The sequence below is a fragment of the Trachurus trachurus genome (assembly GCF_905171665.1).
Source record: "Trachurus trachurus genome assembly, chromosome: 17".
NCBI classification, from domain to species: domain Eukaryota; kingdom Metazoa; phylum Chordata; class Actinopteri; order Carangiformes; family Carangidae; genus Trachurus; species Trachurus trachurus.
This window is the reverse complement of record NC_139900.1, coordinates 32,389,184-32,414,533: the sequence shown is the minus strand read 5'-3', so window position 1 is coordinate 32,414,533 and position 25,350 is coordinate 32,389,184. Positions and strand designations below refer to the sequence as shown.

The following is a 25,350-nucleotide window of genomic DNA, read 5'->3' as shown; positions in this document are numbered from 1 at the left end:
TAAAAAAATATACCTTTTACTGGCTGCATAGTTTTATTTCCAAATATACATACACAACAGAAGTGCAAGTGTTGTGGTAAAATATTTATTTATGTATAAAATAAATAGATAAAATATTGTAAATATACTTACAATTTAAAATGAAAAACATTTGAGATTAAAATCATGAACGTAAAACAGGCACACAAGAAAAAAAAAACGCTTCATTTGTAAGTCAACCAGTTTTCTGTGTTGTTTCTTTGAGGTAAATGATTCAAGGCTTTGGTCACCTGTGGATTTTAGCGGCAACACTGGATCCCTGTAAAATGAATACTATGATTACTCAAACATTCCCTAAATCCAAAGAATAAATTACATAGATTAAATAAACAAAAAAACAACTGCTGGTATGACTTATGGTGCTGCTTTTGCATTCTTGTGTTACACCCTGATATCACAAATACTCATTTGTGTGTGTGCGCTGTGTACTGTGTGTACTTCTCAAAGAGAAAGGAGCATTTGTCTCCAAAAAACACAATTCTAGACAGAAGTTTGTGATTATGGCCTTGGAATAAAATAAACAATCCCTTTTCATATTTTGTACTCCATGGCCTCTTTGCACTGTTGCAGATCAAATGTTGGACGGATGCTTGGGCTAAATTCAGTCCTTAATCCTCATGGAGGTACTTCTGGAGCTCAGTCTCCAGAGCAGCCATTGATAACCTCTCATCCTCATCTTCTTCCTCATCACTAGGTAGCGTGTCATCACCATGATCTGGGAATAAGCTTTGTCTATTGTAAACTTTAGGATTGGACTCTTGGTGCTGTGGCGAGCCTGTTGAAAGAGGAGAGAGTTCTCAGTACACGGGCTCTCATGTGTTTACACATTTTAAAATTCAGAGAATGCACGACAATTCAGAACTATTTGAATAAAATACATTTGTAATTAAGTAAAATTAACCAGTTAAAGCAGGATGGAAAACTTTGAACTTTGACCCAAAAAAAAAAATGAAACAATTACATATAAAGAGAATATTAGAAATACACTGCAGGTGTTGGAGGTGGAACCTCATCTATCTGAAGTGGAAAACCAGTGTCAGTCCAGTTGTAAAAAAAAGAAAAAAAAGAAGAGTACTCACAATAGCTCTGAGTTGCAGGCACCACCTCTGCCCAGCTGTAATCTGCCAGGGAAATTGGCTGACTGATCCACGACTGCAGCAACAGTTGGTCCAGAGTCATCCTCCGAGCAGGGTCATGGTGCAACAGCCCACGTAACACACCACTGAGTTCTGACAGTACATAGAGGAATTTGAGCACTGGTTACAAAAAATATTTTTAGGAAACAGATATTTGTATGACAGCTAGCGATAACGTAAGAGAAAACAAAAAAAAAAACTATTTTCATCCTTCAGCAAAGAACGGTGTACCTGAAGAGAGAGTGAATGGGGGCCTGAGTTTGGCCTCCAGGATCTCGCCCACATCACAGAAGGGATTCTCACTGAACAGCAGAGTGTAGAGCAAAACCCCCAAGGACCACATCTCCAGCTCTGGCCCCTCATAGCTGTAAAACAAACAAGTAAAATTAGATGGACAGTATAAAAAATATGACAGCATTTTATTCAGTTATTTTCGTGCCTATGTGTTTATGACTTTTCAAACTTCACGATGGTCATATCCTTGAAGCTATAATATTTAACTGTACATCTTAATAGGTCATAAAAGTCATACACTGGAAAACAGTGCTGACCTAGATTCAGGTCTTCACTGTCAATAAAGCTGAGCTGTTATAAAAAAAAATTATGTGGAACAAATACCACTTGTTATTCCCAGGTATTATATACACTTACGGATTTCCCTGAAGCACCTCTGGAGAGCAGTACTCTAGTGTGCCACAGAAATTGTAGAAGAGCTTCCCTGGAGCCATCATGGCAGCAGAGCCGAAGTCGATCAGTCGAATGTGGAAACATTTGTCGATGATTATGTTCTCATCTTTTATATCCCGGTGAAGAATGTTCTTACTCCTCAGATAGAAGACGGCAGCCACCAGCTGAGAAACAGAAAGAAACTCCACTTTAACAAATAGCAAATGAACACTTCACATTACAGACCATATTCCTCTATCATATGCAATTTTATAATTTATGCACACAAACACCGTACCTGTCTAAAGATGTAACTGGCCAGAGGCTCGTCCAGCCTCGGCTGCAGGTCAATGAATTCAAAAAGGTCCAAACCATCGCCGTGTTTCTCCATCACCATCTGGAAGTAGCTCCCGTTCTCAAACACCTCCACAATCTTCGTGGCACACAAATCAATGTGTAGAAAATTAGTTTTATATAAGATCCAAATCTTTCTGAAACTTTGTAACTTTGGTGTTCTGATGTGGCGACCCATTTACCTTGACGATGTTGTGGTGCTGCACTCGTGTGAGAATGGCAATCTCTTGGCTGACTCGTCCCAGCATGGGATCGTCTACCCAGCAGTCGCTCACTATCCTGGCCTTACTAATGAACTTCACAATCACCTGCAAGTTTTCACAACGTGGTAAAGAGACCATGTCATCAAATCATATAAAACTGCTGCTTATTAAGGAATGATATGATTCTGGATGAATAAAAATTCAGTCTTACTTCTTGTCCATCGCAGCGCCTTACTGCCTTCCAGACAAATCCAAAAGCTCCTTTACCCACGGCTTTAATTGGCTGATACTCTTCTTCAAACTGCCCGTCGCAGGCTCGAGACTGCTCGAGGTCCATGGTGGAACGTAATGCCTCCCCATGACTGGCCTCACCAATCCTCTGAGGGAAGAAATGAGTAAATGAAAAATACCTTATAAGAAAATCTGCACTTCAAATATTTTTGAAAAAGATGTCTTCCATGCCATATGAACTTATTATTTAAAATCTTGCCACTGACCTCTCCTAGACTCACTCCTGATTGGTTGTGCAGGGATCGATCTGTTTGCAACATTGTTCCCTGCTGCCCAGGCCGGCTCATCCACACACAGAACATGGAGCTCCCATCAGGGAGGTCAGTCCTGCACACATCACACTGGATATCTGAAGAGAGGGAAAAATACACATTAGAATCCAACTAGTAGGAATACTGTAGATTTTTATGAGGGAAGGAGAATAACAGTGAACTCTTTATTTGTACCAACCTACTCTTGTGCCATCTCTGTGGTATGCACTTCCTTCAAATCGCCCCTCCAGTATCTCCATGGCATCTGAGGGAAGGTGTTGTCCATTTACCTTCTGTTTCTTCGGCGTAGATGTCGCAGGAATGTCTGTCCCAGACTGAATCCCACCATTCATTTGCACGCAGAACTCCCCATCTTTTCCTTTATGTATTGAAGAGAGAGCTCCCCAGTGATCGTGCTCACCTGGGTCCTTTTCTTGTTCTTTACTTGAGGCATTTCTATTCTCCGCTGCAGCTGCTCCAGTCTCAAATGGGTCCGGTTCCGGGTCAGACCCTACGCTGCATGGCGAAGGTGTCCGAAGGAGCTCGGCTGTATCGCAGGATGTCATGGAGTGTTGGTTGTCATTGTTGTACCCTCTGCCGCTGAGCAGCTCTACACTACTGTTCAGATCGAGGTCGGCCAAGGCCCGGGTCACCAGATCACCATTGCTGTTGAGGTCCAGGAAGCAGCTGGCTGAGTCCACTATCCGTGCTGAAGGAGAGCCCTCTGCTTGGTCAGGGCCAGAGCCACCAAGACCAGCAAACTTTTCACAGAAGCCAGAGGAAGACCTGTGAAAATGAGTTTCAACTTAACCGATCAAGAACAAATTACTTCTACACTTGACTGACAAATCTTTGCAGAATAAAACATCCTGATGGTAATATTTCATTTAAATGAGGAGGGGAAATGTGCACGTTGTTGAAGAATGTTGCCAGTTTTCTGTCCAATCTAAAACTGGCACGTAATTGTCTTTCAGGGCTGCATTTCAACCACGTCGCTGTAAATTCTGGGCTATTTCAGGCCAATTCGCCTGTAAATGATGCAAATGAAAGGCAGTTCAGTACAAATGAATGTTACGGAATTACCCTGCAGTTGTCATGCCGGGAGTGATATGCTTTCTTATTCTAAATTAAGATATTCACCAAAATCTTAGACTCTTTCCCTTTTTTTAATCCCAGTAGAGCTTCAACCCTGAAGCAGTGAAGCCTCAACAATTCAGATAAAAGCACTAAAGGAATAAAAAAGGATGATTTCCTCAGTCATGTTTATGAGACAACTGGGAATTTTTACTATCAGCCTTGATTACTGACATAAAAAGACAGGCTCTTAGTAACAAAAAAAAAAAGATGTTAGATATGACGATTAAAGTTAAATCCAGTTGTATATGTTAAAACAGGACAATAAATCACAATTTCTCTCCTCACCTGCTCTCCAGTGAGATGACCTCAAAGCTGGAGTCTTGGAGGACAGAGGTACATGGTTGGTGGTCTTTATTTCTGCCAGGCGAGGCACCACCCACTCCGCTAACAGCATGTACTTGCTGAGCGGGAGTGTCTGAACAGGGAAACAAAAGCAGTCAAACATGTTCAAGTCTGTTTTTACTGCGCTTGCCCAAGCACAAAAACACATACAAGCAATATTTACCTCTGATGAAGACGCACACTGCGTCGAAACGTTAGGTGTTATGCACCTTTATTAAATCTCTGCATTATATCGAGTGCTCCAGTTGTTTCTTTTGGGTTTAGTCCTCGTTGAAGTGACCCAATTGCACCTTCCTAAGCAATATTAACCCTTGACACATGGTACATTATGCTGAATGTTCTGTGTTGGTGTCTATTCTAATGTGTCCTACAGTGGTGCTGTTTAATTTCTAAGTAACAAACAAGACCTACACCTGGGGACGAACTCACCTGGGATAATCTCAATGGCAGGGTAATTATTTTTCTTCCCCCTGCCTCGGAGCTGCTGTTCTGGGCTACGGTGTGGTGGTCCAGGGAGAACCCGGCATAACAATGTGCCGTCCTCTGGGGGTTCCACCCAGGCAAATGCCTCGAGGAGAGCCTGAGTTGTATCTCCACTGTCTAGCTGGCTACTGCAGGGAACAACCTGGGCAGCCTCCAACATCAGCTCTGTAGTGTCATCAGCCCTAAGGAAAGAACAACGTTTTTTTTATTTAGATTTTTTTTTCCAGATTCCCAGTCAGGATAAGATTAGATTGGATAAGACAAGACTGTAATGATCACAATGGAAAGGCATGGACATGTATGTATATTATGCAGTTACTCCATCACTTCATAGGTGCTTCATTTGCAGGATGGTGTGGATTTGTGGTATAATGGTTTTTAAAGCTGTACTTGTTACACCCAAGGTATTTTGTTAGCACTGTTACTGTGAACAACTTTAGCATAAAAAAAATGCACAATTAAAGGTGTCATTCTTGGTTTTCTACATGAATGCATTAAAACACAAGATATGGTTGGCATTGTAGAAACTACAATTAGATTGCTCATCAGTTTGTAATAGGAGACGTGTGCATGCATATAATCTGTGTAAACCTCTCACAGATGTCTTGTTGCTTTTAAACAGCATAGTCATAGATTTTCTAACTGTCAAGAAAGCCATCGTTGTTTACTGCCCTAAGCTGTAGCATTTGCTATTTGTTGTGAAAAGCCCATCAAGACTCATTTTGCCTTTTGGGAGAGTCAGGATGTGTGCAACAGCTAATAATAAGCTGTTGCCAACTCCATATAATTAACATTTCTCATCTGCAAAGACAGAAAAATCATTCAGCATGGTTCATGGGTAAGCATCATTTTTAAAGCCGACATTGTTTCCCCACAGGTGCTCAGTTTGATATGTGGTTTTGCCTTAAGGATGCCAGATCTTACTTGTTTGGCTGCAACAAGAGTAAAGAGTCTTAAAGAGTCATAAACCTTTGTAGTGCAATCAATCTCATGATAGAGGACGCTATTTACCAAAAATGCACATAACTGTTTAAGCAACTAAATGATATGTCATTCGTGGAAATGCAAAGAGGGACTTGAACACTGAGGGATCCTTATCTACTAAATAATTTATTGAGCAACAAATATACAACACTGCAGTAACGCAATAGCATTTCTCTCTCATCCAGTTGAGAACACATACAAGCTCATCTTGGTGTGAATGTCACTAACCCTGAAAATATACCAGTTGTCATGCCACTTTACAATAACTCAGTCAACCTAACATGCTATGACAGCATTTGTCCAACAGGTGGCAAAAGAGATGAATTGTAAATCCATCCTGAGGCCTTCATCTTCAAGAGTCACAGACATAAGTATATTATACAGAGGCTATTCTTAAACCTCATGTTAAGAGTTAAAGAATTTTTATCCTGCAAGTTTAGAAAAACTTGGCTCGGAGAGCAGACAAAAATAATCTATGGTAAAAGCTTACTTGTAAAAGGGAAGCTGCAAGTTAAAGTGTTTTAGTGTCTTGTCTGGCTGGTTAGAAACACAGACCGGATATCAGGCTCGGCGAAAGAGTTACTGCTCTTTTCCAAATTTACTGCAAAGCACATTAAATATACACACAGTCTCCTGCTTTTAGGTGCCTGGATGCTGCTACAGCAGCTTTTGTCTGTCCATTATTTAAGAAATCTCAGCAAGCCCAGAATGTGATGTCTGCTAACATAACTCTCTGTCCAAGTTAAACACACATTCAAGAAGTCCATGATCACCTCTGGTATATGGTGGTATATGACAAAGAGCATATAGGGATATTTACTTACACAACCATGCGTGTAGAGGTGACTGCAGGAGGGGAAAGGGTTGACAGAGCGCTGCCCTGTTTCTCCAGCATGGTGCTGGTTCCAGTGAAGATCCTGCCTCTGCCTGTTGAGGTTCTTCCCAGGATGGCCTGGTGCACCAAGGCCATGTGTCCAGCTACCAGTGAGGACGGATCTACAATTGAAAGAAAGAAGAAAATGATTAAATCACACACACCACAACAGTATTGTGTTATATAAAGAAAACTATATATATATATATATATATATATATATATATATATATATATATATATATATATATATATATATATATATATATATATATATATATATATATATATATATATATATATATATATATACACACACACACAGACACAGAAATAAAGTCAGAGTAAAAGAACCGAATAAGGAAACTAAAAGAAAAGAAAACTATACCACACATATTTGTTTTATCACAGAGACAACAACCTTAATCACAGGAGACATCACAAACTCATATGAAGGCTCACCTGATTTTCTTGATGTTTTGGATGAAGCTGCACTTTTACTGGCCTCTACCTGAGAATCAGGGAATGGGCAGGTCCCTCTGTCCGAGTCAGACATCCATCCGTAGAAACCAGGCATCAGGAAAGTGACACTCTGTTGACGACAGAACAGCAGTGACAGAAGTGAGGGTTGGCACGGACCTACAACTCAAACAGCCCGGTTCAGCTGGTCACGTTGGCTAACCTTTCCTAACAGCTCATCCTTGCTGTAGCCAAACAGACTGAGGGCCAGGTGGTTGTGGACGCTGGAGATGGAGCCATCAGGGCGAAGCAGGAGGAGACCGCTGAGAGGAGCAAACACCCAGACTGTTCCAGAGTACTCCAGAGCAGGGCTTGGGGAGACAACACTGCCGTCCACTTTGACTTCTTTGAAAGTCCAGACACATGTTGAAGATGCACAATACCCAATTACAGTATTTGGTGATTATCGGCTTTATGATACATACTGAACAGTGTTAATTGATGCCTTGCATGCTGGAACGCTCCACGAAAAGGGAAATTTAACACTACAGTTTCTGGTTGAGTCATATTAGGTTGTATGAAAATCTATATAGCAACTCTTTTACTGTATTTGCTTTTTGCCCAATTCTTCTTGTAGATGCATATTTCTCATTAGCATTATGTATAATGTTTGTCATGTCATGTCATCTCAACACTCACCTAGTTGTTGATACCATTTTTATTTTCATGGCATTTTTATGACTTTTTTTTTGTTGCTAACTCTGATATCTGACATTCAACTTAGCCATGCTTGTCAGTTAATTCAAAGTTTGATTACTTTCCAACCAGGATGTGACTATTTCTTTTAATCTATACTCCACATATTTTTTTATATATAAAGTCTGGAGTCTTACACTGCAGGATGTTTGAGCTGGATAACAGCACAACATAGTGGATTATGCACCGTTTTTCTCAAAATAATACTGAGCGTGTGTTTAATCCCTCAGTGACCTATACATAGGTGCCAGCTAAATCTTCAAACTAAACAACTTACCAGAGGGCTGCTCATGCTTTTCTGCGTGTGAGGCTTCTGTCTTGCACAGAGGGGACATGTGAGGCGAGCAAGGCCAGTTACCATATTCATCCCATCTTTCTTGACTATTTGTTGGGCTGGTGCAACCAGTCTCATTGTTTTGGTGTTGTGGTTTTCCACATAGTACTGCCCCCTGAAGTTTGATACACATGGGGACTAACGCACCACCTCTGCTTTTACCACACTCTCTCTGAACCCTCAGCATCTAAAATGAGAAGGAAAGGCACAGTCAAAGATGACAGACTTAAATACCTGATCTTAAAACATTGTGGGGTATAATTTCTTTTCTGAACTGTCTAAGCAGCATATTGGTAAACAGTAAATCAGAAAGCAAAGCTTAAGAGGGAGAGCTTTCCTTGGCTGAAAGGGACAACATTGATTGTACAGTGCACTTACTTTGGGCAAAGCATGACCGTTGAGGGGAATTTGTAAAGAGGGGATTAGCTCCTTGATTGACACTCCTTTTAACTCATCAGGATGGTGGTACCCATGGAGATGTGCAAATGTCAAGTCACAGGTTATGATGCTGCCCTAGAAATGACATTGAAATTGTGTTCATGAGCTGAACATTACAATATTTTACTAATTGGGGTGTGGCATTTTTCAAAGACAAGAAAGCTGTAGTTCTCAATGGAAATGTTACCAAAAAGCAAAAAAAAGGTCACAATATTAAGGCTACTAAAGTTATGATGTACTCACATCTTGTGAAAAGGTCAGAAAGGCTGATAAACATTCAACATTCTCCATCATGACAAGCCAGTGCTCCTCATTTTGTGACAGTTTCTTGGTGCTCACTGACACAGGCACCTCCCCAGATTGTGTCACAACAACATCCACCTACAGAAACATATACACACACCCAGCAGTGTTGTAGGAAATGAAGGACTGAATCGTAGCTTGACATAATCACATTTACGGAAAACTCAACAATTTGATGCATAGTTATTTAAGTTTGTAAGCTTTTTTGTTGGTATATCTCATACCACTTTTCCAGACACAGCCGCAACAGTTCCATCCACCAGTGGAAAATCTTCTTCCAGTGCTTGCTCCAGGACCTGACTGGTTTTCTTTAGGAGAGAGGACAGTTTTCTTCCAATCAGCTCATTAGAGGTGCACTCAAACAGTTTGCAGGCCTGTTCATTTGCTGATAAAATCTGAAAAAAAAGAACATAAACATTTACAGGGTATGCCCTATCTGCAGTATTGTTCTCTGCTAATCTGCCATTGCTCACATCAAGTGCATACACAATACCTTTTTGGTTTTGTGGTGGACAGTAAGGATGATTTTATTTGGGTTGAGGACAGATGAGGATCCTGACAAGGCAAATCTTCCAGAGGTTAGCTGACAGAACAGGCTTTCCTCTGCCTCTGACATAGTGGATGGGTGTGGCAAGCAGACAGCAGAAACTTGGGATCCAGGATGTAACCTTGAGAGTTGGTAATTTCTTGCTGCAACAGAGCTGAAAACATCTGAATGTTCACCTGTAAACAACATTTGGGAAGAGATGTTTTTCCTTTTATTTTTGTAAACTTTCTTCCATCCTTATCCTCACAACCAAGGTTGCAGCTAAAAACATTGGGAAAACAACATCGGAAAATCAGTGCCAAGCTCAAATAGTCAGTCTTGCTCTTATAGTGAACTCTAACCATTCAATTAATTATTCAATACTGTTGCACAAAACCTCCGCATCAACTGATTAATCACGTAAGCTCCACTGACAATTACAACCAAAGCACTGGCTTGTTTTGAATGTCCACAGTCCTGCATGTACTCACCTGTTATGGACCCAGAGCAATAAAGACTTTGCATAGCCAACCGGCTCCTCTTGTACAGCGGTTTCCTGGTGCATGGGTACGACTTGTTCAGGTCAAAATCATCTTCCAGGAGATCAGAGGTGAGATCGGGCACCACGCAAATAGTGTCTCCTTTAAACCGGGTGCTTCGGCTCACCCCAAAATGAGCCTCAGTCGAAAGCGACATTGCTGATTGTTATCCAGCTACGACTGACAATGATAAAGAGACTGTTAACAGGGTACAGTGTTCCCATATCAGGGCTCCAGACTGCCCCTAAATGGAGGCATTTTGTACCTAAAATTTGCAAGTGCAAGTACATTTTTCATTTACCAGTAAAAATTTGCTCTTTTTTAACACTGGCGAAACGTGGAAGGGCAACTCAAAGAATCTGGAATCTGTCATTACAGGTGGCAGACATGTGAAATGTGAATATTTGCTTTGCAAGTCGATGTTCTGTTTGTGCTCCTAAAATTTAAAGTTAGGGGTCACTGGCTTCTAGTAAAACAGGTCAGTCTGGAGCCATGCATATCAATGTTATAAAAGGGCAGGTTAAGTTAGCCTATCTAAGCAGACTTAGCAAATACAGACATTACTTTACCCTGTGCCTTTAAGTTGCTCAGGTACTAGCATCTGATTTGAGGATGTAGCCCTACACAACACTCACCTCGAGTCGTAGAAAGGTCCTGCGAGGACTGTATTTCCAAGCCGTTAGGATGGATAATGGCCACAGCAGTTTCAGTTGACGCTAGTTGACAAGGTAACGTTACCACCCCTGCACTGCGGGGCTAAGTTAGCTAGCCATCTGCTAACGCTAACACAAACAAAACGCCGTCGTGCTGCCTGGCTCTGAAATAACAGAGTCTACACTCACCGACTGGCCGTTTTGAACGACTTTACTCAAACTTGACGTTACCGTAGCATGTGCACGATTCCGACACAAAACCGCCGCAGCTGAGCCGCGAATAAAACAGACTTTAGTGCGATAATTTCACTTCGTCCAGCTGAGCTGAGGTTTTTGTAAACCGCGGGTTTCGAGCGCCAGCCTGGTAAACGATTCGACAGAGTCGCTGTAGCCAATCAAATATCACGCTTCCAAACAGGAAACGCGTATTGGATACTTTACCGGAAATGCCCGCCTCTGTTTCCATGGAAACAGTGTCACAAAAGCAAAGGGAAAGACAAGAAAATAAACAAGAAAAATGTCTCAAATGTAAGTATTTTCACATGTCAAATAAATAATTATCATTTTATTAATAAACGGCAAAACACAGTCCAACCCCATCGGCAAACAACAACTACCCCAAAAGTCACAAAGAGTTTATTTTTTAACCGGGGTTTACAGTTTATCTAAGCAAACAATAAGTCTACTTATGCTAGTAATTTATTGACCTGGGTTAAAAAAGAAGGCATCCATAGCATTAATAGAAAATTACTAGAGTTTTAAAACATATCACATGATAATTATAAGCTCTTTATTTGTATGTACAGCTAAGATGAACAACACCAAAACACGATTAAACAGACAGAACATAACAAAGATAATCTCATTATGTAAAACTGGCATCTGGGAGAAGTTGGGTGAGAATTCAATGTGATCCAGGTGCAATGGCTGCAGGGGTCCATATGGTTTGTAGGGTTTTTCTTTTTTCCTACTGAGTCTCTTAATTAGCTACACGGCGTTGTTTGCTAAATACACAACCTCCCCCTTGGGAGGATCAACTGTGACAAGACATTTTAGCCACAACACAGACTGAAATTAAATGAAGCAGACATCATCATCACTGACAGTCCAAATTAAAGTTGGTTGAAGGGGCACAGGAGGAGAGTAGCCTACACTACACTGTACTGTAGCCTACTTTGCATGAGTAAATTAAAAAAAAAAAAACACAGAGATGAAAAGCTAATTTTGACATAGCTGCTTAATAAGGAAAATATAGGCTATAGGCCTAACAGTCAGTACAGATTTTTTGAAACATATTTCAGCTTAATTTAGCTCTCTTGGTATAAGCGACAGCATCATGAGCAGAATTTCAGTTCATTCAACTGAAACGATTCAACATGTTGACATGTCTCCACCTGCAATGTTAGCATTCCTGCTGAGACCGGCCCAATTACACATCATCTTTTGTTATTGTTATTGTCTTCACATAACAAACATCTAGGTAGATTTCAAGAACACTGGGTACATTTTTTGTTGTTGTATAGGTCTACTGCACTGCCATGAACGTATGTGATGCTTTGCAGCCGTTGCCTCTGAAATTTTATTTAGGCCTAGTAGGCTACTTAAAGCATCAACACCCATGCTTACAGAAGTAATTTGAGCAAGATTAATATCACAATAATGTAATCTTTTGCATCTTTGAATTTGTGGTTCAGCAGCATTTGCAGTTTGTTGGAGTGCAGGAGTCTTTCACTACAGAAATCATCTTACTGGATCCATCTGTCAGTCAGACTGAGTCCAGTGGCTGGCTGCTATAGCTGTAGCATGCATGCTTTATCAAGTAACTCACTGTACAATAATGAGTACCGGTTGATCTTCAAACAGACAAGGAGCCAAGCGGAACACTTTACACAGTCACACACACAGTCATACGCGCACATGAGCAAAGTTGGGCACGCATTTATGGTGCCATGGCTGTGAAAAGTGAGCTTTGATAAGCTTTTGGAGCATAGTTCACTAAAAGGGGACACAGGTTCATTTTAATGGTGGTAGTCCCTTTTACTGTGAGGACGATTTCCCAAAATATGATCAACTTCTGTGGCAATACCTGCTGTCATCTTTGGAATCACCTGTGGTGCACAAAACCAATAAAGATCAGATGATCAGTGCTAGTACCACATAATGACACAATAATTGTGTATCATGCAGAGCAGACAAATGATCTTATTACCTGAATGGCTCCCAGATTCTCTGTTAGTTGAGTTGGATTGGAGGATCCCAGCAGCACTGAGCTCACACCCTCATTCCTCAGACACCAGGCTAAAGATCAGGGATAGGAAGAATTTTTTAAGTGGCTATTGTATGCATGCAACAACAACAACAAAAACACTCAATATAGTAGTTGTTGTTTATGCAACCCCTTACCTATGGCTAGCTGTGGCAAGGTGCATCCAAGTTTTTCCGCAATATGAGCTAGCTCCTTTAGCTTGGCTTGTTGTTTTCTCCCATCTTCACTCATTATTTTCTCCTTCAACCACTGGTATGGCTGAAGGAGCAGGACAAGTGTAAGAATTAGTATTATACACCAGAAAATCAGGTGAATAGCCTACAACTTGAATCAGATTGTGTCATGTGACAGTTGCTGGATATATGAGTGACAGAGTTATAGGACTAGATGGACGATCTGATGAAATTGAATTTGTACCTTCATTGAGGCCCTAGAGGATTCTGGGACACCATTCTCATACTTTCCAGTGATTATCCCACAGGCCAGAGGAGACCAAGAAACCACACCCACACCTGAGATAGAAAAATAACCACAGAGCAATAAGGCACATAATCTCCCACAGCTCTGACTCCCCCCCAACCCACCAAAAAGAGATTGATTCCAAAAAAACTTAATAGGCCTACACACTTACCTATCTTATGGTAGAGCTCTGGCAGCTGAGTTTCCACTTTATCTCTCTGGAAGAAGTGATACTCAGCCTGCTCACATACAGGTGGAATAAGATTAAACTGCCTGGCCACAGAGTACGCCTCCTGATTGAATGTGAAGAGGAAATCAAAAGACAGGGGCATGTTTAAGAGATTGGGAAACAGACACAAACTCTGACCCGAAGGCCAATAGATAATTTCCCTTTTTTTTGTCACTTCTCTTTAGTGAGGCAGACAGAGTTATAAGATATTAGCTCATTTTGAATTTCATTGTCCTGTTTCACAGTATAATGAACTTGTTGTTAAAACTTTTACATGAGTGATAACTTCAGTGGTGAACAAAAAATGGATGTCACATGAAACTCTACCACTGTGCGTTAAGTCATTGTACATGTAGTGTAATATATTTTAGATTTCCCTATGTTTTAAAATTATTCAGGAAGATGTCTGACTTTGTAATTGTTTTGGAGTAGCAGGATCCAACAATTTGATTACGGGTGAAGGCAAAAAAAAAAATCAATATATTAATATTTCTATTACTCACCATAATCTCCATGGCAGACCACCGCGATGTCCCCCAGTACATGGACATCCCCTGGTTGATCACGTGTGTCATCGCTCTTACAATCTCTGTAACAATAATACAATCATCATCAGTTTACAGGGGCAGACACACTGTCAATAATTGAACAGTGGATGGCGCCACAATTTCAACTTTTATATGACATGCATGCAATCTATTTTTAAAACCCTACTGGCATTAAGTTTTAATTGCACTGTATGCTATTTCAAAGCTGTAGTCACAAAGATATACTGCAAGAAAATTAGATAAACCATTTTTCCATTACTTGACACAAATGGAGACACAACTTTGAGAATTTAAAAATCAAGGCTTCAGTAACACAAACTGGACCCATATATCCAGCCTGTTTGTGAGAAAGGTACATCCTCATTTAAACCCATGTGTATACAGAAATTGTTTACCAGGGTCACACTAATTGTGGCCAAAATGCTGCAGGGGTTCAATGAAAAGGCTCAGCCAGCCTTGGCAGAATGTTACTTGTTCAGTCGAACACACCATAGCAAGATACCACCGAAGGGGCCGAAGTCAGCCACAGTGGTCCTAATGGTTTGTGTATTTGTGCATTAGGATGCAGTAGGGAAGTAACAGTGGGTGGAATAGTAGATACGCTAAATTGTGTTTAATAAAACTACTGCAAACTTCTTTCTCAAAGGAGTTTTTCTCCAAAGACATCTTTAATAGGTGGAGATAATACAGAAGTTATTTATCAACTACTTTATGTTAGTTGTGCACAAACTCTCTAATTACCAAAGAAAACATCAACAAGGTGATAAAGTGATTTATGTAATTGCTTTAGTCTAATTGTTTGCTTTGGTAATTTGTGCTTAATCTGCATTAATGAAATGTCACACATTAGCGCAGTGCAAATTCTGGGTGCAAAATATGAGGCAGGGGGAGTGAAAATGAGGGTGATGAGATGAGACCAGAGCAGAGAGTGATTAAAAAAAAGAGCGATTCCGTTTCATCAGTAGTTCTCTCTCTCGCTCTCTTTCTCTCTGGACCAAAATGTAGCTCAGCGAGAGACAGAGAGCAAGTGTGCGTGTGGGTGAAGCAGGTGGGAGGGTAGAGGAATAACAGTACATCTGCTCCGAACAGGAGAGAGGGAGGAAGGGATTTGCAGGGATGTAAGGACAGAGGGAAAAACTGTGAACCAAGTAGGAACCTTGGAGGCATACACAGTTTGTTACACAGGAGTTTGTGAATATATGAATAATCCATCTCATTGCTGGGAGAGAAGGCCGACATGTTGATTCACAGCTACATCCAGTCTTAAGTCTCTCTTTCACAAGGCCGTAGTGAGTCACCAAGTCCAACAACGGATGCCACACTGAGCAGCGCGCTCAGGTGAGATATCCAACCAACACCATCAACACCCCACTCGTAAAAACCCACAGCAACTTTTCAAGTAGGGTAACGATGTGGGTGAAGCTGTGGGCACATACGCATCACGTGTGCATGTTTGTGCGACATGTACTGATTTAGATAACTGTATAATTTAAGTGAGAAGATCTCTTCTGCTCATACATATCTGATAAGGAACCTGTAGCTCCAACCAACAGTAGGTCAGCTTAAGTGGTTTTCAAAGTGGGGGCCGGGGCCGCCTGGGGGGCCACCAGGGGTTGCTAGGAGGTCCTCAGCAAATTAAAGGGAAGACGGGAATATATACTACAAATAACCAAATAAAATCAAATTATTATATTTTGAGCATTATAATCAAATAGCTTATAATAATATAATACATCAAAAACGTTTTTTTGCCCTGCTCATCTTTCTAATTGTCTGCCAGACAAAATATCATTTATGACATCATAAACTGTTAGTGTTGACATGGTGGTTTGTGCCTGACATCAAAGGTTTGCAAAGGGGTTCCTGGCCAGAAGCTAATGCTATTCGGGGGGCCTTGGCCAGGAAAAGTTTGGCAACTCCTCGGTTAGCTCATAGGCCTGAAACAGGGGAAACAGCTAGGATGGCTCTGAGCTCATAAAATTTACCAACTAGCCTAGGATCTAATTTGAAGGCTTTCTTAAAGCGCTATGCTAAGTTGTCCTGCTTCTGGCATCATACTTAGTTGCAGGCATTTGTGTTTTTCATGTAAACAAATTCCTTTGGTTCATTATTTACTGGCACATGCAATTTAGTCCTAGTCATGTAAGATGCTTTCCTGATGATGCTGAAACATGATCATGCTGTTTCCTGATACAATTCTTTACAGTTACTAACTAAACTATGCTTTCTGTTCATGTGAGCACATGCATGAAATGTGGGTACATTTCTGTAAAGATGTGGGGAGTAAAGTCCACACTGCCTGGCTGCTGGCCAATATCAGCCCACCCTTGAGCCCCCTCACAGCAGCAATACCGCCACTGTCTGGAAAATTTGGTCAACTTCAGCCAGCAGGTATCACTTTGGCCCTCTGCAGAGCGCAGCCAGAGGAGTGAAAGAGAGCAAACAGCACACACTGATATCCATATTCATCTGCAGGTGTCTATCTTTGTGAGTGTTGCTTTATTGGGAGCTGGTACTCATTTTAAATGTTGATCCTTCTCATGCATTAGACACAGCAATGTTCAATATGTCACATCTCAGGAGATTTTCACGAGGCCCTTTCTTTGTCCTATAATCATGGGAAAAAAAGGTTTTGATGCAGTCAAAAGGAAGAGAAATTGAGGTAGCAAGTGCATAAGATCATCTTGAATGCTGTGCTTATTGTAGTGGGGTTGGATGCATGTGTAATTTTTCTCAGTCATTTCAAATTGGTGTTAAAGTTTGGTTTTCACTTCTAAGTTGAAGTTTAGGGTCTATAGAACAGATAAAAAATGGCCTCTAGGGGGCGCCGCAAAATATGTAAACTGCTACAACTTTTGATAAGATTAACCAAATTTAACATATGAGGTATGTATGGATTCAGAATTAAAAGGAGAAACTGGTATGCTAAGCATTTGGTAACCAGATTAAAAATATTAAATGGACACAAGCGAAATTATGCTTTTTTAAAGATAAAGTCTGAAAATATCCTCACAGTTGCTAAGGAATTGTACTTATTGTTATTTCATTAAGTCAAGACTGTGTGGTGATTAAACTGAATTTGAAATGCTCATGGTCACAACCCTGCAGAAGCTTGTTCCTCTGTTATTTGCTCTCGACCATCATATCTATGCCCGGTGGCTTCCAGTCTTTATAAAGGACATGGAATGTCTCCCACATAGTATCCGGGCAGTGTTTGAAAAGGGACATTGGACGGCAGCAATCAGCGTTTTTCAGCTATGCTGATTGACGAAGCACACGAGCAAGCCAACAAAAGGGTGAAAGTTGTGGGTGGCATAATTGGCCTCACAGAGAACCCGGACATGTTGGAACGCTGGATTGTGACCTGATTGATTGATTGATTGATTGATTGATTGATTGATTGATTGATTGATTGATTGAAAAAAGTGACTCCTGATCCTAAATCCATACATACAAAGACTATGGCTGTTTTGCGGCACCCCCAGGGCATAGAATAGAAGAGTGATGAGCATTTCAAATTCAGTTTAATCACCACACAGTCTTGACTTAATGAAATAACAATAAGTAAAATTCCTTAGCAACTGTGAGGATATTTTCAGACTTTATCTTTAAAAGTCACCAAATGCTTAGCATCCTTTTAATTCTTTTTTTTTTTTTTATAACTTTTATTTATCAATTGGCAGGCATGAAATACATAGGTACATACAAATAGTATTATTTCTTTTTCTTTTTTTTACATTCAAGAACATAAATGAACATAAATGAACATTCCCCCCACCCACCCACCCCACCCCGTCCACCCCGGTAATTTTGAAGATAAGTACGTCATATTTAGGTAGGGTGACCCACACACTCTCTCAAAAATAAAATATTAATTGATAAATTAATTCAAGGAGAAGGAAAAATAAATAAATAAATTAATAATAAAAAAAAAAAAAATAATAAAAAAATAAAAGAAATGATGTCTAAATAAATAAAAGAATAAATAATAAACAAGAGTATTTAATTGAAAAGAAATACCGACACAATAAAAATATATAGGAAACAACAAAGAAAGAAAGAAGGTATGATCACATATAAAGAGAAAAACCACAAATAACAACACAAAAAATATTAAATTAAAAGTACAAAAATAAAGTGCTAGTGCTCGTCATTATGAGGTAGTATCAATGGTTGCTTGCTCCTTAAACCTCAAAGTAGATTTGTCATGCTGGGATGTCTTAGAGAAAAGCTTTTTTAGGGGGGGGCAGCCGCCGCTGGCGCTAATGTATAAGTTTGTAAATGGTCGCAAATAGGCTTCTACAAAGAAACTTCCCGAGCTGGTAATTTGTCTAGATATTTAAGTAACGGTCTCCAATGAGTAAAGAACCTATCGGAAGAGCCTCGGAGGGAGAATTTAATCTTCTCCAACTTCAGGAGACCTAAAATGTCATGTAACCAGACTTTGATTGATGGTGGCTGAGGTGATTTCCATAGCAACAGAATTCTTTTGCGGGCGATAAGAGAGGCGAAAGCAATAACGTTGTTTTGGATACCTGTGGTACGAAGGTTGTCTGGAGGTTTGCCAAATATAGCAATATGTGGAGTCGGAGTTAGATTTATGTCTAGTATATCTGAAATTGTTTTGAAAAATCGTAGCCAAAATTCAGACAACCTGGGGCATGCCCAGAACATATGGGTAAGGTTGCATGGAGTCTGAGAGCATCTGTTACATTTGTCATCAAATTTGTCCGGGTAAATTTTTGACAATTTTTCTTTACTGTAGTGTAGTCTGTGGAATACTTTAAATTGTATTAATGAAAGTCTGGCACAGCTGGATGACGAATTAACGGCCCCTATAGCTCCATCCCAGAAAGTCTCAGAGAAGCACAGCTGGAGTTCTGACTCCCAGCTCATCTTAGTCTTATGTAAAAGGGATTCGCTGGATGGAGATAGTAAGTTATAAAAGTAGGAGATGTGGCCCTTTAGCAGGGCCTTGGCTTTAAGAGCCAAGTCCATTCCGTTGGGAGTCGGTATCTGTGGAAATGAAGTCGTGTGCGTCTTCGCAAAGTGACGCATTTGAAAGTACCGGAAAAAATCTGATTTATTAAGATTAAAGCTAGAAATTAATTGATTAAAACTTGCAAAAAATACCATTGATGTATAAGTCGCCCAGACTACGAAGTCCCTTGTTTTCTAAGACAGAGAATCTTGGATCAGTCTTTGCTGGGATAAACAAATGATTGTTGCAAATCGGGGATGCCAAAGGGAGGGTGAGCCATCCAAAGTGGCGTCTTATTTGCGACCAAATTTTTAATGTTCCAATAACAACTGGGTTAGAAGAAAGACTAGACGGGGAGGACTGCAATGTACTACATGCTACGGCGCGTAACGACGAGGAGCAAGAGGCCGCTTCACTCTGGCACCAACTAGTTTGGGGGGACGTGTACCAAGATAGTATTTTATGCATGTTGGATGCCCAGTAATAACCAATTAGATTAGGTAGACCCAGTCCCCCAGCTGATCTATCTCTATAGAGAAGTGAGCGACTAGCTCTTGGTCGTTTGCCAGCCCAAATGAAAGATGAAATAATGTCGTTTATAACTGTAAAAAATGATTTGGGAAGAAAAATGGGCAAACATTGGAAAACATAAAGATATCTTGGTAATACATTCATTTTTATAATTTGGATCCTACCGGCTAGGGACAACGGTAAGTAGTTCCATCTTTGTAGATCAGACTTGACTTTCGTTGTTAATAGAGTAAGATTTTGCTCTCGTATTGTTCGTAAGGAACGTGTAATTGCAATGCCAAGATATTTAAATCCTGTGCTGGCTTTTTTAAAAGGTATAGTCGATGGGGGTATGTCGGCGGCCAATTGGTTGATTGGGAAGTATTCGCTTTTGGAAATGTTAAGTTTATATCCAGATAAACGACCGAAGGAGTTTAATATTGTCAGAATGCGTGGAATATTTGATAAGGGATCACTAACATAGAGAAGCAGATCGTCTGCGTATAACGACACTTGATGTTTTATGCCCCATCTATTAATCCCTCCGAACCCCTCCACCAATTTTAAAGCTACTGAAAGTGGTTCAATCGCGAGCGCAAATAATAGTGGGGATAGCGGGCACCCCTGTCTAGTTCCCCGAAAAAGTGGGAACGGAGCGGAGCGTTGGTTGTTTGTGCAGACCGAGGCACAGGGAGAGGAATAGAGTAATCTGACCCATGAAATGAAATTGTTATCAAAACCAAACTGTCTCAGGGAAAAGAGAAGATAGGCCCACTCTACCCTGTCGAAGGCTTTCTCGGCGTCGAGGGATATTATGGCCTCTGGGACGTTAGAGGGAGATGTAGAGAGGATGACGCCGAGAAGCCTTCTTATGTTAGAATATGAGTGTCTTCCCCTTATAAATCCCGTCTGGTCTTCTGAAATAATCAGGGGCATAACAGATTCCAATCGCCGAGCTAGGATTTTTGCGAGTATTTTAACATCTACCGGGAGGAGCGATATTGGTCGATAGGATGCGCAGCTAAGTGGGTCTTTATCCTTTTTAAAAATTAGGGAGATGGAAGCTTGCATGAGTGTGGGTGGTAAGGTACCTTGTTCGAATGAGTGGTTAAACATTTCAAGCAGTAGTGGAGCTAGTTGATCTGAGAATTTTTTATAAAAATCGACCGGGTATCCGTCTGGACCTGGTGATTTACCACTGTTCATTGACTGTATTGCTTCTTTAATTTCTGAAAGTGTAAGGGTGGCGTCTAATTTCAAGTTATTTTCGGGTGAAACTTTAGGTAAATCCAATTTTTCAAAAAAGTTGATTAGTTGGCTTTCGTCTGTGAGGGATTCTGAGGTATAAAGATGGGAAAAAAAAGATTTAAAGGTGTCGTTTATTTTGTCTGGGTCCGAAGTTACTGAACCTGAATCATCAGTAATCTGAGTAATTTGGTTTGATGCTGTTTTTGCCTTCAATTGCTGTGCAAGGAGACGACCAGCTTTGTCCCCATGCTCGTATACTAACCCCCGGGAGCGAAGGAGAAGTTGTTCAGCCTCGGAAGTAAGAAGGAGATCAAGTTCTGTTTGGAGTCTTATTCTCTCTTTATATAGATCAGGTGTATTTGTGGATGAGAGGGAATTATCCACATCCGTGATAGCTTCTTCCAACTCTTTTTGCCGGGATCTGCGTATTTTATTAGCATGAGACGTGAAAGAAATAATTTTGCCCCTTATGTAGGCTTTTAGGGTGTCCCATAAAATGGACGGGGAGGTTTCATTATTTTTATTAGTTTCGCAGAAAAAGGTAATTGATTCAGAGATATGCTTACAAAAATTAGCCTCCGCCAACAAGAGAGGATTTAGCCTCCAATGTCTGAATCCCTTTGGCTTCATGTTAAAGTGAAGATCTAAAATTACTGTGGCGTGGTCTGATACTGTTATAGGTAAATACTGGGTGGAGACAATCTCTGGGATGAGCTTTTTATCTACCAGAAAGTAGTCTATACGCGAGAACGAGCGATGTGCATGAGAGAAAAAAGAGTATTGTTTCACGGAGGGATGTGAAAATCGCCAAGGGTCGACCAGTCCATACTGATTCATAAATGTGGAAAAAGCCTGAGACATTTTCATAGGCGTGGATGATCGCGAGCTAGACTTATCCAATGTTGGATCAATCACACAGTTCATGTCTCCTCCCATAATTAAAAGGTGGGAATCTAAATTTGGAATGGTAGTAAACAGTGAACTCACAAATTTATGGTCATCCCAATTGGGAGCATAGACTGATACCAGAATTACCTGTTTTTCGTATAGTGTACCTGTGGTAATAACGTATCGACCGTTTGGATCTGTAATTACTTTATCTGAGGTGAAGTGAACGTTTTTCCGAATTAGTATAGCTGTGCCCCTTGTTTTTACATTGAACTTAGAATGAAAAGTTTGGTCAATCCAAGGCCTATTTAATTTCCTCTGGTCAGAGTTGCATAAATGTGTTTCCTGAAGAAACATTATGTCGGCATTCAAGTTTTTAATGTGTGTCATAACTTTTGTACGTTTGATTGCAGCGTTGAGCCCCCCAGTGTTTAGTGAAATTATCCTCACAGCCTGTCCGCCAGCGGCGCCCCCCTTGGTTACACTAGCCATGGTTCGGTGTCCAGCAGTAAAATTGTCAGGTCAGTCTCGAGGAGCAAGCAGCAACAAGTGAGTGGAATCCTCTGTACAGAGATAGCACAATGGAAAATGAATGCACACATAGCACAGAACTCAAAATAGACAAAATCGAGTGAGAACATTTCCCCCCATCCCTCTTCCCCAATCAACAAAACTAAACCCGAACTGTCATACTTCCCTTTCTGCGTCTTCTCTTCTCTTCTTCACTTGTCTCAGCTTTGCAGCTTAAAGAGATCAGTTAGCACCCCAATAGTAAAAAAGAAAAAATGTAGACCCCAAACATACTTTATGACACTTGTGCAGTTTGATTTGAATGCCCATAGTAATTCAAAAGTATCTTAATGAAATGATAAAAACAAAAAATTAAAAAGAAGTCGATTTAAAGTTGAAATAAAATACAGGGCATTGGTCACTTAGAGTTATACTTTAAGTGAGGTTAATCACCTATTCCTTATAATAGCAGTTTTAATTATGTAATGTCTTTCCAAACTTTTTATTATCAGAAATATGAAATATAATGATATGAGATAAGATAAAACAGGTTATTTGTTATTTAACTAGTCACAAATTGAAATCAAGTGTAACCAGCTTCTGACCAGCTGGGATAGCGTCAATGCTAGAATAACATAGCATTTAGGCTAAATAGTAATGCATCAGGCCTGGGCCCTAGCACGTCTGATTAATCCTCAAGTACCCATTAAAACTCAACAGAATAATAAACATAATATGTCGTCCTTAAAACAAACAAACAAAACAATAAGTGCTAGGGCTCTCCAGGCTACCGTCTTCATTTAAAGACTTGCCAAAACAAAATCAGCTCCTCTTGTGAGGAAACTAGATTAGCATTACTCACGTTAGCCACGGGAGAAACAGCTGATAAGCTAAGCTAATCAGGCCTCGGGGCTTGTTGGTATTTGGCCGGCGAAGGAGGTAGCTTCCTCGGGTGATGAGAATCTCTTCTTCGCGCCGGTCTCCAGAGTAATCTGTAGGCGGGCCGGGAAGAGAAGCGTTGGCCGGAGAGCTAGGTTGTAAAGTTCGGCCATCACCGTCCGGTTACTTAGCTCGTTCTTCGGCGACTTCAGGCGTGTAGTCTCAAAGATCTGGATTGGTGACCCTCGGTACTGGAGCTTCCCTCGCCTCTTACTACGAGCCTCTCGAATGATCACCTCCTTGGTCTGTAGCGGTGGAGGCGAATTATTACCGGTCTGGGCCGAGAGCCTGGCGGTGGTTTAGCGGTGAGCGCTCTATGGGCTCGGTCCAGCACGGGGGGGGACTGAAGGATCTGGTCGCCGAGTACTTCGGCCAGAAGGTCGGCAAAAAGCTTGTGGGCCTGGGTCCTTCTATTGACTCTGGGAGGCCATTGATCCTGATGTTGCTGATGTTGCTTTCTGCGGCTGCGGCTTTCGAGGTCGATAGTTTTAGCTGTTAGCTTGGTGTTGCTATTTGCTAGTGCTACACAACCTCTCCTCCAGGGCTTGAATTCGTTGATCTTGCACTTCAACGTGAGATTCCAGTGAGTCCATTCGCTGACCGTGGTCTGTAATCTTTGTCTGTATTTTGTCGAGCCTTGATTCCAGGGTCGCGAATGTAGCTTTGAAATCGGTTGCAATGCTAGCTCTGTGCTCTTCTAGGCATGTTAGCTTGCGCTCCTCTAGCATGGTGGCTATGCTAGTTAGCACTTGCTATCGTCTGTCGAAGAGGCGGCCGCGTCTGTTTCTGTTTCTTTCCATTTCTTCCATTATAGGTTCTTTCTTCTTTCTTGGCATTCGTTATAGTGTGTTTGGGGCTCAGTTTAAAAGCACATTTTAGTTTTAGTTAGGTGGGGTTTTTTTGAGAAAAAGTAAGTTTTCAAAGTTGTGCGCTGCTGGAGAACTGAGTCAATGCTGCTTCACATGCTCACTCCAAACCGGAATCTCCTTCACGCATCCTTTTAATTCTGAATCCATATACCTCATATGTTAAATTTGGTTGATCTAATCAAAAGTTGTAGCAGTTTACATATTTTGCGGCGCCCCCTAGAGGCCATTTTTTTTATCTGTGTGTTCGACACTCGGACTCAAATTGTTCTATAGACCCTAAACTTCAACTTAGAAGTGAAAACCAAACTTTAACACCAATTTGAAATGACTGAGCCTTAAACGACCCCACTATTGTGCTTAACATGTGAGGACAGAGGTGATACATGGGATTTGAAGGAATGTCTGATGACTGGATGGCTGTGGTTTGTGTTTAGTATGCTGTGGCCGTCCCATTTCATTTGATCTCCATTGAAAACCCCCTTGGCTAGATGGATTATTGCAAAAGTCTATTTATTGATGCCATGTCTGCTCTTCCCTCTGCCCATCCTTTTCTTTCTTCACTCTGTCTGGGGGATTTTCAAATTCACACAACTGAATGGATTCAATTTTCTTGATATTGCTCTGTCAAATAAAAATATATTATGCTGAAAGACTGGATAGAAACATTGTTTTGTGGCTCTGCAGGCTACGGCATTAAAAAAGTGAATTGACTACGGCAGGGATGCCTGTACTTTTGGCCCCGTCTCATCATATTTCCAGATAACGTGACTACTTTATTGCACTTTTTGTGGCCCTGGACTTTAACACCTTCAAGGAAATCTACTTTATAGCATCATTACCATAAGTGACAGCTGTGATAGTCAAGAGCAGCGGGGGGAAATGAAAGCGGAGTTAGAGACAGGCAAGGAAGGAGGAACCTGGATATCTGTGACATAACTTTGGCTTGTTCCTGCCATTAGACTAAATACAAGCCCCAAAAAGCACACACAAAGCAAGACAAGAAAACAAGTAGGGAGAGGAGGGGAAGAGTGGATGGGAGAAAGCAGTGATGGTAACAAAGACAGACTCTGCAGCCATGACATCACTTTTTTTGTCCTGAAGGGGACACAAGTTGTCTCACACAGTCGGAAGTCGT

The 25,350-nt window shown here is 40.9% G+C and overlaps 2 protein-coding genes across 2 annotated transcripts in view; both read right to left on the bottom strand.

Annotated features, from left to right (window-relative positions):
* Window positions 1–543: 543 nt before the first annotated feature.
* Window positions 544–10,272, bottom strand: pask (PAS domain containing serine/threonine kinase; the record flags this gene model as incomplete). The annotated part of the gene is made up of 20 exons (XM_083991046.1): window positions 544–814; window positions 1,119–1,268; window positions 1,407–1,540; window positions 1,827–2,026; window positions 2,140–2,274; window positions 2,378–2,503; window positions 2,610–2,777; window positions 2,896–3,038; window positions 3,140–3,726; window positions 4,363–4,492; window positions 4,849–5,084; window positions 6,711–6,882; window positions 7,223–7,352; window positions 7,443–7,624; window positions 8,253–8,496; window positions 8,688–8,822; window positions 8,991–9,128; window positions 9,275–9,445; window positions 9,544–9,773; window positions 10,068–10,272. 20 exons carry the CDS (start codon window positions 10,270–10,272, stop codon window positions 648–650), a joined length of 3,783 nt encoding a protein of 1,260 aa, XP_083847172.1. The 3' UTR covers window positions 544–647.
* Window positions 10,273–11,320: 1,048 nt separating this feature from the next.
* kcnab1b (potassium voltage-gated channel subfamily A regulatory beta subunit 1b) overlaps window positions 11,321–25,350 on the bottom strand; it is a 42,859-nt gene continuing 28,829 nt past the window's right edge. Inside the window, exons 9-14 of the mRNA XM_083991669.1 lie at window positions 14,226–14,311; window positions 13,666–13,786; window positions 13,452–13,546; window positions 13,172–13,292; window positions 12,978–13,066; window positions 11,321–12,876 (exon numbers count right to left, since the gene is read on the bottom strand). Coding sequence (XP_083847795.1) covers window positions 12,787–12,876; window positions 12,978–13,066; window positions 13,172–13,292; window positions 13,452–13,546; window positions 13,666–13,786; window positions 14,226–14,311 — 602 coding nt within the window. The 3' untranslated portion in view covers window positions 11,321–12,786. The remainder of the gene's footprint in view (window positions 12,877–12,977; window positions 13,067–13,171; window positions 13,293–13,451; window positions 13,547–13,665; window positions 13,787–14,225; window positions 14,312–25,350) is intronic.